The sequence below is a fragment of the Pseudochaenichthys georgianus genome, chromosome 16 (assembly GCF_902827115.2).
Source record: "Pseudochaenichthys georgianus chromosome 16, fPseGeo1.2, whole genome shotgun sequence".
Lineage (NCBI taxonomy): Eukaryota > Metazoa > Chordata > Actinopteri > Perciformes > Channichthyidae > Pseudochaenichthys > Pseudochaenichthys georgianus.
Window position 1 is genome coordinate 33407190 of NC_047518.2, and position 16017 is coordinate 33423206.

At 40.6% G+C, this 16017-nt stretch overlaps 1 protein-coding gene across 1 annotated transcript in view; it reads right to left on the bottom strand.

Annotated features, from left to right (window-relative positions):
• pear1 (platelet endothelial aggregation receptor 1) overlaps positions 1 to 16017 on the bottom strand; it is a 46820-nt gene that overhangs the window by 22287 nt on the left and 8516 nt on the right. Inside the window, exons 2-4 of the mRNA XM_034101523.2 lie at positions 2268 to 2378; positions 1445 to 1546; positions 1246 to 1346 (exon numbers count right to left, since the gene is read on the bottom strand). Of these exons, the coding sequence (XP_033957414.1) occupies positions 1246 to 1346; positions 1445 to 1546; positions 2268 to 2374 (310 nt within the window). The 5' untranslated portion in view covers positions 2375 to 2378. The remainder of the gene's footprint in view (positions 1 to 1245; positions 1347 to 1444; positions 1547 to 2267; positions 2379 to 16017) is intronic.

Genomic DNA, 16017 nt, shown 5'->3' on the forward strand with positions numbered 1-16017 from the left:
TGCATGTTGCATGGAAAAGAAAGAAATGTTGGTATTGTGCTAGATTACTGCCCAAAGTATTCATCCAACATCAGGTTACTCTGTTGGTTCAGCGTCTCCTCAACATGTGCTCCTAAAGCTGTGCCATACGGGGTTTTAACGGTAAACCTGCGTATGGATTAATGTATCTCCTTCTCCTAGCATTAAACCATGAAGACAGAATCAGTCTGCCAAGGACTTGCAACACTCTTAAATGCTCCTTTCAAAACAATCATTTGTATTGACTTACAAAATATTTCAAACCTGAGCTGTCTCTTTGTCGAGTACACGGGAATCTGCCAGAAGCGTCACATTAGTTTCCAAATTCCTAACTATGTTTTGAATATTTGTTGATTTAAAATATGGCACTTAATCATTTACACAATGTTAGTTTGCAATCTACAATGATGTTGCGCACTCATGGGTGGGACCAGGGGGGTAGCTACCCTTGAGGACACAGAGGTCATGTCCCCAGCAGCATTTTTGAGGGGATTTTGGACAATTTAGCAACAAAGTGTACAATAAGAGGAAACACTTTCAGAGGTTTATTCCAGTTTCTTTTTATCTATATATTTAGATCGGACTACTTTTTAAGGCCCACCAAAGGAGACAAATAAAGGATGTTGTTAATGTTTAGAAATTATCTTAATAACTATGAATGTACTTTTCCTAAAAAGCCTCTGATACAGTATGTGCATCAATATTTATTAATATACGCTGTCCTTGATGAATAAACTAATAATTAAAATATGAATTTATAATTTCTTCATTATATGTTGAGTCCTAACACAGGGAAGATTGGATATTAAAACTAAATATACAGTAAATGATCAGGGAGATTTGGCGCAGTTTAAATAGTTATTTAAGGATAAAACACATTGCATTTTGTTTGTGTGATGCGGGTTCAGCCCTTTTTCATTATCCTGTGTACAGCCCAGAGTGGGACAGGATTATTTATTAACAAACTCACACATTGGTTTGGTACCTCAGTACATGAAATATTCCCAATTTGGGCTTGAAATGTACCTTTTTATTTGAATATAACTGAAATAAGGGGTACTTTGGTCTTTAGTTTGACAATGATGTTAAACCTCTTAATTCCCATCTTGAAAACACTTTTCCTCTTCTCCTTCACCATTTATTTTTGATTTCCTTCTGTCTGCCTTACTTCTAATTTAAAAAGTACACAGCTGAGTGTATTGTTTAAAGTTTCACATCATTACTTACGGACACATTTGTCTCGGCTCTCGTAATAGCCGGGGCAGCACTGGTATCTCTTGCGATAGTCTGTCTTCACCGCCTGCCTGTAGGCCGTCTTGTAGGTGATCCTGAAAGAATGACACAGTCAGACAGGAAGCTTGGACCCTCCACTGACAGGAACAGGAAGTGAGCATGAACAGGAAATGAGTCATAACGCTGCTCCTACCTGTGGCGCAGGCATCTGTAGGAGGTCCGAGGGTCGGAGCACGGCTCCTCCGTCACCCGGTCGTAAGGATGCGAGTAGGACTCTTTCACTGAGGTGGTGAAGCTGAAAAGCAAGGCAACACATTTTAAAACATTCACAGAATAAGATACAAAAGCTCCATCTTTGAACAAGGCCCCTGTGAATTATGTGAAGCGGGGGTCAACATATGAATTGCCAGTTGTATGAGACCCTGTCAACAATTAATCAATACATTGATACAGTTGGTTAAAAGAAAGGCTTCTATTTAAAAATGGAATGTGATGGAATTAGTCACTTTTAGGCAAACATGTCAAACGTTTTATGTTTCCAGCTTTTCAAACGTGAGGACTTCATTATGTTCCTTATAGTAAACTGAACATGATCGAACTTGATTTACGGTATGATGGTCAAATAAAATAAGCATTCTCAATACTCTCCTACAATAATTTCATACATAAAGCAATTCATGGATTGATTGAGGATTTATTTTGTGGATTGGTTAATCATGAAAACAAGTGCTGCCGTCTATGAACCCTAATGACTGTGGAGGTTCCCTTTGGCTGTAGACGCTTATTCTGGTTTCAAAATAGTCATATCAACATTTACATGAGTTGCTCTTTCTTAATAAACATGTTAGAAATGTTGTTGATTCATAACATGTTACATGTCTCGAGTTGTCCAATAGCAATGGCCCTTGTGGTTTGGGTCCAGTTAAATCACAAAGTGAACGTTCAGCACTATGAATGCAGCAGTGCTTGAGAACAAATGTTGTATATTTGATATAAAAAGTGACATTTTTTCTCACCTCTCCCACAGGCTGCACACATTCGGGTCTCTTGGGTTCAGAGAGTAGCTCAGACCAATCAGGAAGCTCAACAGCAGCAGGACGGCGGAGCTCTGCAGAGTCATCATGGTCCTAAGGGGTAAAAAAGACAGACATTTACAAAGGGATGCAAAAACCCAAACATTTCAGCAATGATGGCAGCGGGCTATAACATATTTCTTTTGTTAGAGAGGGAAACTAAACTGAAGGTGGCGACAGTAGCAACATTTGTACAACGCAAAGCAATCTGGTTCTGCAACTTGTAGGCCTACTATATGTACCATTTGTTTAGGCTAGGCTGAAGAGGTGATGTTAAAAACAGCCATTTCTTATGAAGACGAATTGAATCAACATGCCTTAAACACCATTTTTAAAGAAACCTTTCAAAGAAGAACAGTCATTTTGAGGTTTTGTTTTACTGCGGGATAAAGTTGAGCAGCATGAAACAACAATAAACCTAACCCTCGCAAACTCACTGTGGAAAATGTTGCACACCCAAAATGGGAAAATAAAAAAAAGTTCCAGTCCTGCTCTCTATTAGACATTTACACCCATTGTTTTTTGTTTACTATAATTAACATTTCACATTGTGGCGGACAGAAAGATTAAATGAAATCTGTTTATCGGTACCTATAAACTTGCGGTTAAGGTTTGAGCCTGTGATTGTAAAAAGAGTTTGTTAAACACTCAGCAGAGGTGAGGCGAAGAGCCAGACTTGAAGCGTAACGCCGTCTCAACATGGTACATAAAACACAGAGGAGTAAGATCGGGAGTACAAAACGAGAGTCAAGAAATCTGACTCCCAACTCCTGACCCCTATCAATCAGAGCTGAGCGCGGCCTCCACGCTCCTCTGCTGTCCCGCCACACTCCTGCAGCATCTGGATCTGATCAGTGAGTGCGTCGGCCCCAGAGAGCGCCTCGGCACGGGGACCCTGTTGGGCTCTCAGGGAGCAGAAGGGAGGCTCCTTTTTCTCATCGTAATGAACAGAAGTGCAGCAGGTCAGTGTCGTGAGCCCTCTGCTGAAAGCAGCGTGGGAATGCAACACTTTTTGGAAAACGGGGTCGTAATGTTGACATAGGATTAGTCGAGCGTGTTCCTCTGTTTTCTCCACAAGTCCCGTCTGACAGAGTTAATGTACCGAGGCTTCTCATGGCATCTACTCATGGCCCGAGAGAGATGTGTGATATGTTGGGATAGTGGCATCGCAGCAACCAATCAAGATTGTCTTCTTCATGGATAAACATCCAAGATCTAAGGAGTAACAACAAATGTCTCCTATACTTTGAAACTTAGATCCTCCCTCAAAGCTTCATAACATTATATAATATGTCTTTTGAGAATTGTATGACCACTATAATCATCACATAGAGTAATGTGACGAAAACTTTAATACCGTAAGAATTGGAGTGATATGTTGGTCAATATGGTCAGTGAGGCCCTACTTTCTCGACTGCTTTGTTTATCTGGTTGTTGTTAAATGTATGACTTTTTTAACTGACTGTTACACAGACATGCTATCAGTGATGTTTAGGTGGTAAACATTGGTAGACATTTGGTAGGTTCTTGGTCAAGGTTTAGTTAGAGAAACTTAAACTCAATAGTAAGTCAGTGAGAAAACGATGTTTGAGTTAGAGGATTGTACCCGGTTCCTGGCAGTACTCTGTACCGCATTGTTTTAATGTCAAACAGCTTTCTGGCCCTTTGTCCTTCGTGTCATCTTTTCCTCCTGGAGAAACATACTTTGTTAACTTTTCACGCACATATTTGGATTCTAAGTCACACTGCTGGAAAATTGGGGAAACTTCCCGCAATGAGGAAAATATTTGCCTGTGGCTTGGTGCCTTGGTGCCTCTAATAGTGCCAAGGTCAGCAGTTAAATTCCCATTGGAGCCATTTGATGTATGTTTACAAAATGTGCTTTTGTTTTTATAGTGGATTGCACGAGAAAAAGAACAAGTTCAGAATAAGGATTATTTGAATAAACAGCTCACCATAAACACCTCTGCAATCAATCAGAAGTGCATACTACATCTATGTTTACTCTATCCAGTGGCTGGTTATCACTGCTGGAGATTTGGCATGGTGAGGGCAGCACAAATCAGTGCGACTGCACAGATCTTCTGCTTCTGATAAACTGCGTCTGAGTACTCTCCTACTCACAAGTTAATTCACTCGCTGGCACAAGCGCTAACGCCTCTGTGCCACAAAAACAGAATTTTATGAGAACAGGCATATGGCTTTTATTACGAGGAGTCATCAACTTCACCAGCCACTTCATTGGACTAGGGGTAAATATTTTTCATTACCTTCTTTTCATTTTAATTGTGCTTCATTAGAGAAAGGCTTCAAACCGCATGGGAATTCTGAAATGCTGAGAAAGAGAGCTTAATGACTGCAGCCGGAGTTGTTTTGAAGTGGAGCTCAGACGTTGTTTGCATTGCATGTTTGGGTTACCTACAGAAGGGGTGGGGCAGGTAGACGGCTGGAGCTCCAGGTGGTAGTATCATCATCTGGAAACTGGACCCTTAATGGGGCTACCATGCTTTAGAGGAGTAAAGGAGTTCAGGTACTGTAAGAATTTAGTTTAACCCAAACTCCTCACCGACTGTTGGCGGATTGATTCCTTTCCTTTCCTCCTGTTCACATAATAGTTGTCCACTCATTACATTCAGGCCTAAGCTATCATTATTTCCTTTGAGTTCTTTCCAAACTGCAGCTCTGAACCCTTTCACTTGGACAAGCTTGGTTATGAAGCGGAAAAGCACGAGTAGCATGATGTATTGCAACAGTTTTGCCTTTCATTTTTTGTACGTGATGTACTTTATGCAACTTCATACTTCACATCCACTGGTCAAAGAGGTAAACACTGGGCAGAGTGCAGTGAAGAACATCAAGGGTAGAGGTTGCGCCAACATACAGTATTTAGATCTTTGTAATAAAAAGCAAACAGTCAATCTCATCCAGTGCAGAGAGACTTTCATGTGGCTCTATAAACCGGTATTAAATAGACAAAATGCCACACACACAGGGAAATGTGAATCTGCACTCATCCCACACATATAACGTCAACATGAATGCACACTCCCACACCAGTACACAGTTTGTAACTGTAACGATTGATCATGTGTTTTCATGTTCTGGCGACATTACACACACATAACAAATGAGTACCATACGTTGAATTGAGTTCAAAGGGAGACTATATTTAGTAACTAAGGACATTTAGCTGATCCAATGAGCTTCTCTTCACTGACTCATTCTGTCGCGGCCCAAAGCAGCGTCCCACGCACACACCAACAGAGGCATGCTGTGAGCTTTAAGGGCCCGAAATGCTCTTAACAGAACCGCATAGGGGCTTCAATTGAAAACAAAGCCCAAATGAAAACAGATGCCTTGGTTTTATATTAATCCTGCTAGACACTCGTACGCATGTTACCATATTCTGCTTCAATCAAGAGCCCTTCAGGACACATAAGTGCTGACAACTAGAACATTATTTTGATTCCATTTTATGCAAGAGAGCCATTTCTTGACAGATATATATTCCCATCAGACTGCATGTTCTCTTTAGTTGAACAGTCACTACAGAGCCTTCAACCACATAGAAACAGGATTTTCTTCTCTAATGTGATTATCAATATATTGTTTGCCAATTTAGATCAGAATATTGATACCACTATCATGTCTGTCTGTTACAAATGAAGTGTGTGATGTGTGACAGAGATTTCCCTTTTATCTTCGCTTAAAGACTGGAAGCATGGGAAACAGCAGGCCTGGTTCAGTCCAGGGGAAGTGAAATCTGCATATTAGCATCTCTCAAGTTGACTTTATTACATTTGCAATGCTCATTCAGGTAGAAAATGTTAGTCACACGCTGGAAGGGAAAGTATGGTGGAGACTAGAGAAATGGATAGAAAAGCATTGGCTGGGATATTAAGAAATACAGCAAGAGAGAAAGATGGACAGTCCTGCCAAATACAAGTTCATTTTCATGTCGACGTGCTCTGATGTCAGTCAGAAGCAGAAACTACACAACGTGTCCTTCTTCTCTTTTTTATGGCTGTTTCTAAGCTTCTCTTGGTAGTTTGGACGCCAGTATGCTCTTCCAGAATCAACTATATCAAAAACTTTAGATGTCTTTGTTCTGAGCAACTCAAACCAGAGTCAGTGGACTACAAAAGAAATATAACATGGTGATGTAATAGACTTCCCTGAGTTATGACACACTGTGCAGGTGAATCCTATTACTGTGTGTCTTGAAAAGTGAATCAAACTGCAGGTAATTTATGTCTTGTTTCATACTAACCTGGTAAATATGGACTCTCATATCCGCACAAATCCCCACTACAGTTTAATGTCTGATTTAAAAGAGATCATTATAAGGTCATTCATGACATTAAAGGTGGGGTATGTCATTCACTTCAGAAACACTTTTTGTTATATTCCATGGAATGCTCTTAACATCCCAATAGCAATGAATACATTAAATGCTTTAACAATAAATACATTAAAAAAATTTAATCTGTGGAAGCCGTGGCGCTGTAAAAAGCACGACCAATCATCTGAGCCGGTCCGGGTAAAGTAACTGGATGGCCTACCTGCCTGTCAGCCTTCCATCTGTGCACAAACGAGAAACCAGCTCGAGATCGCTAGAATTAGAAAATACACAGCCGGAAGAAATCTGCCACTTCCTTACAGAGCCCCTCCTCCAACACACAGGAACGCGCACATGACCAATGAGGGCACGAGATAAGTTTGTGCCCCGATGGAAGGCTGACAGGCAGGTAGGCCATCCAATCGATTGGTTGTACTTTTTACAGTATTACGGCTTCTACAGATGACATTTTTTTATGGATTTTTTGTCAAAGCACTTAAGATATTCATTGCTATCGGGATGTTAAGAGCATTCCATGGAATATAACAAAAAGTGTATCTCGAGCCGGTTTCTGAAAATTACCTACCCCACCTTTAATGGATGCAAGTTTAGAGCAGAAAGCACGTTTTCCATTGAGAGTACAATAGAAAACAGATCTGAAACTGGTTGTACAATATTAAATAAGATGCATGCAACTTTAAAGGATTACTTCTGGGAAATACTTTCAAAATAAAATCAAGATACTTGGAAAGCTGTTTAAATATGGGCAGGTGTTCTTTATCAAGTTGTATTTTAAACATGAATTACGTTTCCTGTAGTTTGTCATAGCAGTGCAAAATGAAAAGTGAATCATTAAGCAAATGGCAGTCATCTGAATACGTTATTTAGATTGCTCATTACAGTTTAAATGCAGTGAGAGACAGTTTCAAAATAAAAGTGGCTTGCCCAATCTATCAGCATACAGCAGAGGGAGTGATTTAATTTACTCGTGGATCCCTGCGGGAGGGATTAGAAGTGGTCAATAAATGAATGAGAGAGCAGAAATTAAGAATTGTTGCTCTTGTATCAGCGTTACTCCCAAGTGGTCCGCTGCCCCCCCAAAGTGAGCTCTCTACAAATACATCTAATGAAGCTCCCTGAGACACAGTTGTAGCAGGCCCTTTAAATGGTCCTTGACACAAAAAACTAAGTGAGAAACGTTGTTTTGAGCATTATAAATTGGCAAAACCTCCAATAACATAAAAAGGAAAGAGGAACAGAGAACAAAAATCAAATTGTTTCCTGGCAACACGCTGTGCACCATTACAATTTAAAGTTGCGGTGTCGCAGGCTTAAGGAGATTTAAATGATCACCCTGTGATTGTGATCATCTCTGGTATCAGAAAATACCCTCCACAGGAGAGAAGAGCCAAAGTGTTGCGTCACACATTTACAGTTCAGCTCTAAGAAAAACAAATCTACAAAACTGCTCGAGGGCAGAAACAGACATAAACTGGAATACATCAGCTTCCATGTGACACACCGACCTCAGTCCCCTCTCTCTGACTCCCCCCTCCTCTCCATCCCACCCTCCCGTTAAACCAGAGTTACTGTAAACTGAAAATAAAACCCACAATCCTTTGCATATGAGTTCTCTTCTTGGCGCGTAGGAACGGTTCTGCTGTTAGACCGCAGTCAGGCTGGCACAATGTCGCTGCTATGCCTCATGTTGGGTGGGTGGGAGCGCAGAGACCCTTAGCAACACACTGGGGACTCGGAGGAACAATTACATGCCACACCCAAATACTTATTGTGAGAAACACACATTTAACTTCAAACAACACACCCACGTATTAAATTTGCCACATTAACCAGCGTAAATCCTGAGAAATATCCTGAGGCCTACATCAACACTTTTCCCCTCTGTTGACAGCAAAGACATGGTATACGGTAAGAGGTGGTACTCTGCCACCGAAGCTGAACCCCCACAGTGGAAAAAAGCTTTCAGTGGAAAGCCCTTGGCAGCTTAATGGTTCTGGGGGGGGTTGCGTGACAAAAGGGTGATCTAGCGAGGGAGAGACGAGAGGGAGGCTGAGTGAGATCTGCAGCGTTTGCTATCTGCAAGACTGGAGAAAGGGAAGATTCATAAACTTTTGACCTCTTAAACAGCCGTCACTGCAGCAGTGCATTTCTGTTTAATGTCTCTTTCTTCTGTTTCCTTTCTCAGGTAGATTAATAGTCCTTTTCTGCAACTGTATCTTATAATTATGTCTGCAGATCTGTCCCACACATAACATGGGAATACATCATTTAGATCCTCTTGAAGAAAAGACTTCTTACCAACAGGCTCTTAAATACAACGACAGATGCTTCGTGCAGCCTGCCAATCTGTCCTTGTGTTCAAGTCATTTGAAAGCTCTGTTTAATTAGGGGAGTTGCAATGGAACAACTAATGAAATCACCTCAAGTCAACTCTATGTCGTTTCTACGGCAGTGAGACCAGCTTTCACTTGGCACTCAGTCTTCGCGGTCTGGGATGCTTTATTTAACTGAGAAAAACAGGAAACAGTATGTGTCCCCCCCTTTCCTGGACCCAAGTTTAGGTCCCAGGGGAACCGATGACAGATTCATCTAAAGCAGATCTGAGGTCAGTTAGCTGCCTTTCACCTTTTCTTTATTGTCCCATCATATCACCTTGCAGCAGCCAATACAAAAACAAAACATGCAATCTACTGAATATCAAAAATGTACACAAGCCAAAAACATGGCCATCAAAATATCAAGAGGCCTCAAGGTAGGAGACCAAAAATGTAACTTAACAATTAAAAGACAGGAGCAGATTTAAGAGGATGGCATCTAAGAATGTGCAAGATAAGATTGTGTGTGTGTGTGTGTGTGTGTGTGTGTGTGTGTGTGTGTGTGTGTGTGTGTGTGTGTGTGTGTGTGTGTGTGTGTGTGTGTGTGTGTGTGTGTGTGTGTGTGTGTGTGTATGTGTGTGTGTGTGTGTGTGTGTGTGTGTGTGTGTGTGTGTGTGTGTGTGTGTGTGTGTGTGTGTGTGTGTGTGTGTGCGCGTGTTTATGTTGGACAGTGCTGGATTCTCTGGAGCTCATGTGACATCATCTGTCCCCACGGTGATGGAGAGCAGAGTCTGTGGATGGCAGTGGTTTTGGTGATAAGGTCACCATGGTAACGCAGTTGTTTTGGAGAGCATGAGAACATCAACATGAGTCGAGCTGAGGTCAGAGCGGGGTTTACATCGACTCCTATCTGCACCGAGTAGGAACTGCAAAAACATTGATAGAACTTGAACTGACAAAAAAGTTTCTGTTGCGTAATACTGAAATACGTTTTGGCTTGAAAACACTTTTTTAGTTTCACAAATCCAGTATAACAAGTATCACATCACCGACGGGTGAAAAATAGTGTTTTGGTAACACGGGGTGTTCAGGTAACACTTAAAGACTTTGTTATGGAACGCAAAGTAGAGTAGGGGGCTAGTACACCCTCCTGAGGGTCCGCTTGTGGATCTTTTGCACGTTTGTGACTTAACAATTACTTTAAGATCTTTCTCTACTCTAGAGATAATTTCACTGCATATGATATGACACATATTTTAATGAGCACTATTATGCTTTTGGGCGGTTTTCCCTTGACTGTAATGTAGGTGTTTGTGCTTGTAAATGTTCTGCAAAGGGTTCAATCCCATAAATCCCTCCCAACGTTTCTCTACCACACTGAAAAGAGGTTCTGCAGTACAGGCAGTAGTGTTGTCACGATACCAACATTTTGGTTTCGATACCAAGTCAAGAATTGCGATTCCGATTCTTTTTCGATACTTTTCTTAAAAAAAGGGAAACACGGAATATCGGCTTTAAAATTAGGAATAACAGATGATTTTAGCAGTCAGAACAACTAAAGCAGCAGTGTTACTAAGAACATAAACGCCAAAGTGTCACATCTAATATAAATATATATAAAAGCATTTATTTTAATTGTGTAGCAGTGAGTTTAACATTTTGGCAGCACTGTTGAGCATTTTGAAAATGTATTTTCATGCCTCTGTGCAAGGCTGAGTCTTTCTATCTTTATAGCCACTGGTGTAAAGTAACTAAGTTCATAAACTCAAGTACTACTTGGGTACAATTTTGAGATACTTGTACTTTATTTAAGTATTTCAATGTTTCTTTTGCTACGTTGTACTTCTAATCCACTACAGTTCAGAGGTACATGGTGTACTTGTACTCCACTGCATGTATTAATCCCTTTAGTTACTTCACAGATGTGGATGAATGATGTGAAATCTAACCAAGTGTTGAATCAGACTTTAGTTCCACCTGGAGTAAATCCACCAGCTACCCTGCAGTCTACAAAGTACTTCAAACTAGCTGCACCTTTACCAGCTTTGAGAACACTTTCATGATCAATCATTATAAAACATATCATATATATTATTCTGAAATGGACCAATCTGCACAATGACTACTTTTACTGTCGCTACTTTAATACTTTTACTTGAGGAACATTTTGAATGCAGTACTTTTACTGTAACAGAGTATTCCTACACTCTGGTGCTTCTAGTACAAGACCTGAGTACTTCTACTTTTACTGTCGCTACTTTAACTATATTTTGATGATAATACTTTTGTACTTTTATTTGAGGAACATTTTGATTGCAGGATTGTTCCTACATTCTGGTACTTCTACTTTAACTCAAGTACAAGACCTGGGTACTTCTACTTTTACTCAAGTACAAGATATATACTTATACCACCTCCGTTTATAGCCTATGAAAAAAACTAATAGAAAACGAAGGCTAAAGCTAACGTTAGCAGATAGTGATGCTAGTTAAGTTTGCTCAACGATAATATTGCGACAGAAAAACTTTTCAGTGCACATCACCCTCTGCCGCTCCGACAGGGAGCTCTGCTCTGAACACCTGAACGGCCCGTTCACAGACTTCTGGCGTCTTTTTTGTCAACAAGCCGAGGCGCAGCGGCCATGCTTCTTGTTTTCTCACATGCTCTGGCAGCTAGCGCGTGGCCGCATGCACGAGAGAGAGGGGAGGGACTTAGAACGTGCTTGAGAGGAGCGGGACTGCAGGCACAGCTGCAGTGCAGGGAGTGGAAGCAGAGCGCTGAACACACACGGCTCTTATTAAAACGGCGCTTTTTCACAGGAGTACTTTTCCCCGTCATTCTTAAAGTACCGATACTAATGAAACGGAGGAATCGTACCGTTTTTAACGGCAGGGTATCGCGGTACCTTTCAAGTATCGGTACACCGTGCAACACTAACAGGCAGTAAGAGAACATAAAGACCTTTTTGAAGATGAAAGCATGTAAACATGTCACAGTAGAGGCACAAAATATGAAACCTGAGAATAAGCATAAAAGTGCTTTTTAACATGATTCAACAGTTAAACTGCAGAGGGACTTAAATTAAACAGTTTTTGGTGGCATTGATGAGAAAGCAAATAAATAATCCTTGTTTTCTTCACTCACGAAATGTTGTCTTTCTGCAGATGTGTGTGATCTGATGTGGTTTTCATCGAAATCCGCTAGGCTTCTTGCCAGTTGGCGGCCTTTGCTCTCCCCGTTGAATTGCTCTGACACGTTTGAGGCTCGTGCGCTCTCCTACAGACCCACAGTGCAAAGTGCTGCTCACTCCTCCACACTCCCGACCGAAACCACAGGCAGATGGCTGTGGCTTCAATGGTCAGAGAGAGCAGAGGATCCTCGAAAACAAACTCAAACACAGAGACACTGTAATAAACACAAGCGTTCACCTCTACAGAGCAGAATAAACAAAAACACAGACTGAAACAGCTTGGATTGAGATCGTGTCTGGTCTCTTCAAACAAGTGATTTTTCTAAACCTTAGTGAGCGAAAATGGTGGAAAATCCAAAATGGAGGCCCTGGCTGAGGTTTCAGAGGGACATGACCATACAGAGCTGTAATTATATGTGCTGTAATGCTCTGTGGATCACACTGGCGCAGAGACACAGAGTCCTTGTAAAAGAAACAGCCTTTTCCACAAACCGTGACCAGAAAACATAGCTTTGCATTGTAAACTCTCACAGTGAGGACCAAGGCGAAAAACCTCTCAGTCCACAACATTAGACGGCCACAGCTCGTAAAAAATGTAAGTGGTGTTTCTAAACTCAAATGTATGTAAGTCCGTCACGTGAAACATCTGCGTCCACAGTGTGGCTTTGTCATATAGCAGAAGGATAACATGCAAACTTTTGAATGTCAATTATACTGTAATTAGCAGCAAATTAGCTCGCGGCACAATGGTCCTTGTGACCTTGTGATAGGACACACAACAAAAGTCAAAAAGTCAAACTTTTTTAATAGTGGAACCTAAAATGAGCCAGATTCAGTCATGTAACAGTGAGGAATTGGCATTTTCGTAATTTTTTTCTACTTATTTACTCGTCATACTAAGCTTATGTTCAAGTCTAGCAGATTCCTCCTTGTACCCTTGATGACAAACAAGTTGTACAAAAATACAGAAACTGTTACATAATGAAGGCACAGGTGAAAGACAGATTGAAGCGTCTAAAATAATAATAATAATACATCCAGTTTATAACAACAGCTAATACTATTTGCACCTGACAACAGAGTCAAGTTGTTTTACAGGATTGTTGTGATAAAGGTATTACTGTCACAGTCTGCTCCATCATTCACCAGTAGTTTTCCATTCACCTGTCTCACCTGTTTTCCACACCCACTCGTTAGCTCGCTCTCTTTCTCTTCTGCACCCATTAGCTTCTGCCAGTATTTAAACCCGCACCTTACACACACTCTTTGCCAGATTGTACTTTGCCTCATGCTTGTCTTTCCCGCGTTTGATACCAGATTGCCCGGTTCCCACCCCGCCTGTCCCCGACCTGCCTGCTCTGCCTGTTCCCTGATCCTGCCTGTCCCTCGACTATCCTGTCTGGCCTGTTATCCGACCCTGCCTGTATCCACGCTGACCGCCTCGCTTACTCCCTGACTCCCTGCCTGTCCCTGACTCACCTTCTGCCCACTGTCCTCCGGTGCGCTAAACTGCTCGGTTGGTATTCCTCAGATCCAGTGGAATCTCCAATAAAGTTTATTACCAATTCTCCAGTGATGCATTTGGATTTTCCTTAAGGTTGTGACAATTACACATTTTAGGATGAGGAGAATGTCAAAAGTGACTCAAAAGTGCCTGTACTGAATTCAGTAAAAAATTATTTGTATTGTATATATCCAAAAGGATCCGGCAACATCGTCTGTAAACCGAGAATGTCTAAAAAAAAAAAAATGGTTGTGCAAATCCGCCAAAGCAGATGTTTAGAGATTTCACAGGTTAAGTGAAAAATGTGACCAGCTGGTGGCACTAAGTGAAAAGCCAGGAGACCCTCAAAGTCATTAAGATTAATCTTCTTGGTATGACTTTCTTCAACATTTTATTGCAATCAATCTTATCATTCTTTAGATATTTGTAGTCTGAACTTCAAGTGGTCTGTTAATGGCCCTTACTATCCCTAGAGCCAAAGTGGCCTTCAATAAGAGCCAAGACTGCATGTTTCCCAGAATGAAAAACACATTGAAGACAGAAGAGCACAATCATTTCAAACGTCCCTGAATCATATTCTAATTACTTGTAAATGTCTCTGCCGCGTGATTTGTGGAAGCAGGATATTTTTAATGGCAGTGACGCTCGATTGATCAGTGGGAATGTCCTGTGGGCCATTGTTTCAGCGTGTTTCAGCAACCAGTTGTTGATTCAGACGCACACTTCCTCCTCATCTCTTCCTGTGCTTCACTCTCCAACTCACTCTCTGCTGCCATCCAGGAAGCTCTCCACTCTCTGGCTATTAACGTGTGAGTCGAGTCATTCTCCACATATTAATGTCATGTTTTGAATAAGGTGATGGTGCTTGTACTCTGAAACAGTACTATGATATTGTATTATTTCCTTATCTCAAAATGTGTTAATAGTTATGGTATTGAACAAACCTCAAATCAATGAACTAATTAGTCATTGCAGAACTCACTTTAATCTATCCTAATAATAAGTAAAGTGTTCTGGAGGATTTACAAAACAATATTTGCAGTTTGCACTCGCATTTCATTCAGTTTTGTTATTGGTTTGCTAATAATGGGGGCGTTGAATCTTTACAAATATAAAACACAAATTAAATGGCAAGAAATGCATCTTTATCTTTGCACTAAATTAAAACTAAAATCTAATTAGTCAAATGAAATCGGTTTAAATAATCTAAAATCTGCTGCAGCATTTCTTAAAATGAACAGTAATTCTTAATTACACTTTTGACCCCTGTGGTGTTTCGGTCGTTATCCTTTTAACACATCAGAGCATCATGATCATGTTCACTTTCCCACCATGACGAGCAAATCTCTTTGGTAAATCATTTGTTTTTCTTCGCCGACTACTCAAAACAAAGTATTTCTGTCGTCCTCCGTCGGGGTCAGGAAGTTGTGGGAAACGCTGCTTTATAAGAAAGAATATTAATAAACGTTATGCTCTGTGTCTTCAGCTGATCTTTCCATGATACAACTATGCAGAGGCTAAAACTCTTTTGTCCATATTTATTAGAACATACAGTTCCCTCAACATAAACAGAACAGGCCACGAGGTCAAGAGCGTTCACATCTTCAGAGGAGCTTAAGAAAACAGAAAGAACCTCCACTGAACTCCTGCAACAATCGTGTCAGTGTCTATGAAATAAGTAACTCTTTGTTTGGAGAAACTAGAATTGTCTCCTCAGGGTTGAATGTCTTTGCCAAAAAAAGTTAAATGCCGCCCAAAGATAATTTTCATTTGTGTGAAATGGTCATGGTCACAGTGACCTTTTCAACTTTGAAAATTACCGGGCGTCTGGCCTCGGATGTTACCAGGCAAACAAGTTGTTAATTATTTTAAGCCACCAACTGACAATTGATTTGGTTGCAATGCCACTTTATTTGCAGTCTTTATTGATCTTGGTCACATAGACTGTTTGAGTCCAAATACATATAGCATATGTTGACACTGCATTGGCAGTTTATTTTCTCCCCATGTACCCCAACCTGTAGAAACCTCCGTGCTTTATAGTTTAGCTAAACTGATTAGTCGCTGTAACTTTCTGCACATTTCAAAAACACATTAAAGTCCTATCTTTTTAATTTGGCTTTTAATTTGGACCAATTTTACTGATATTATTGTTCATGTTTTATTGTATTGTGATCAAACTCTTTCTGCTTTGTTTGTATAACTTGTTTTAACTTATTTAAATGTCATTGTTGTTTTCTCTGCGTCTCATCTTGTGTTGTTAATCACTTTGGGCTGCATCCTTTCATGAAAGGTTCTATACAATAAAGTTGGTATTATTATTG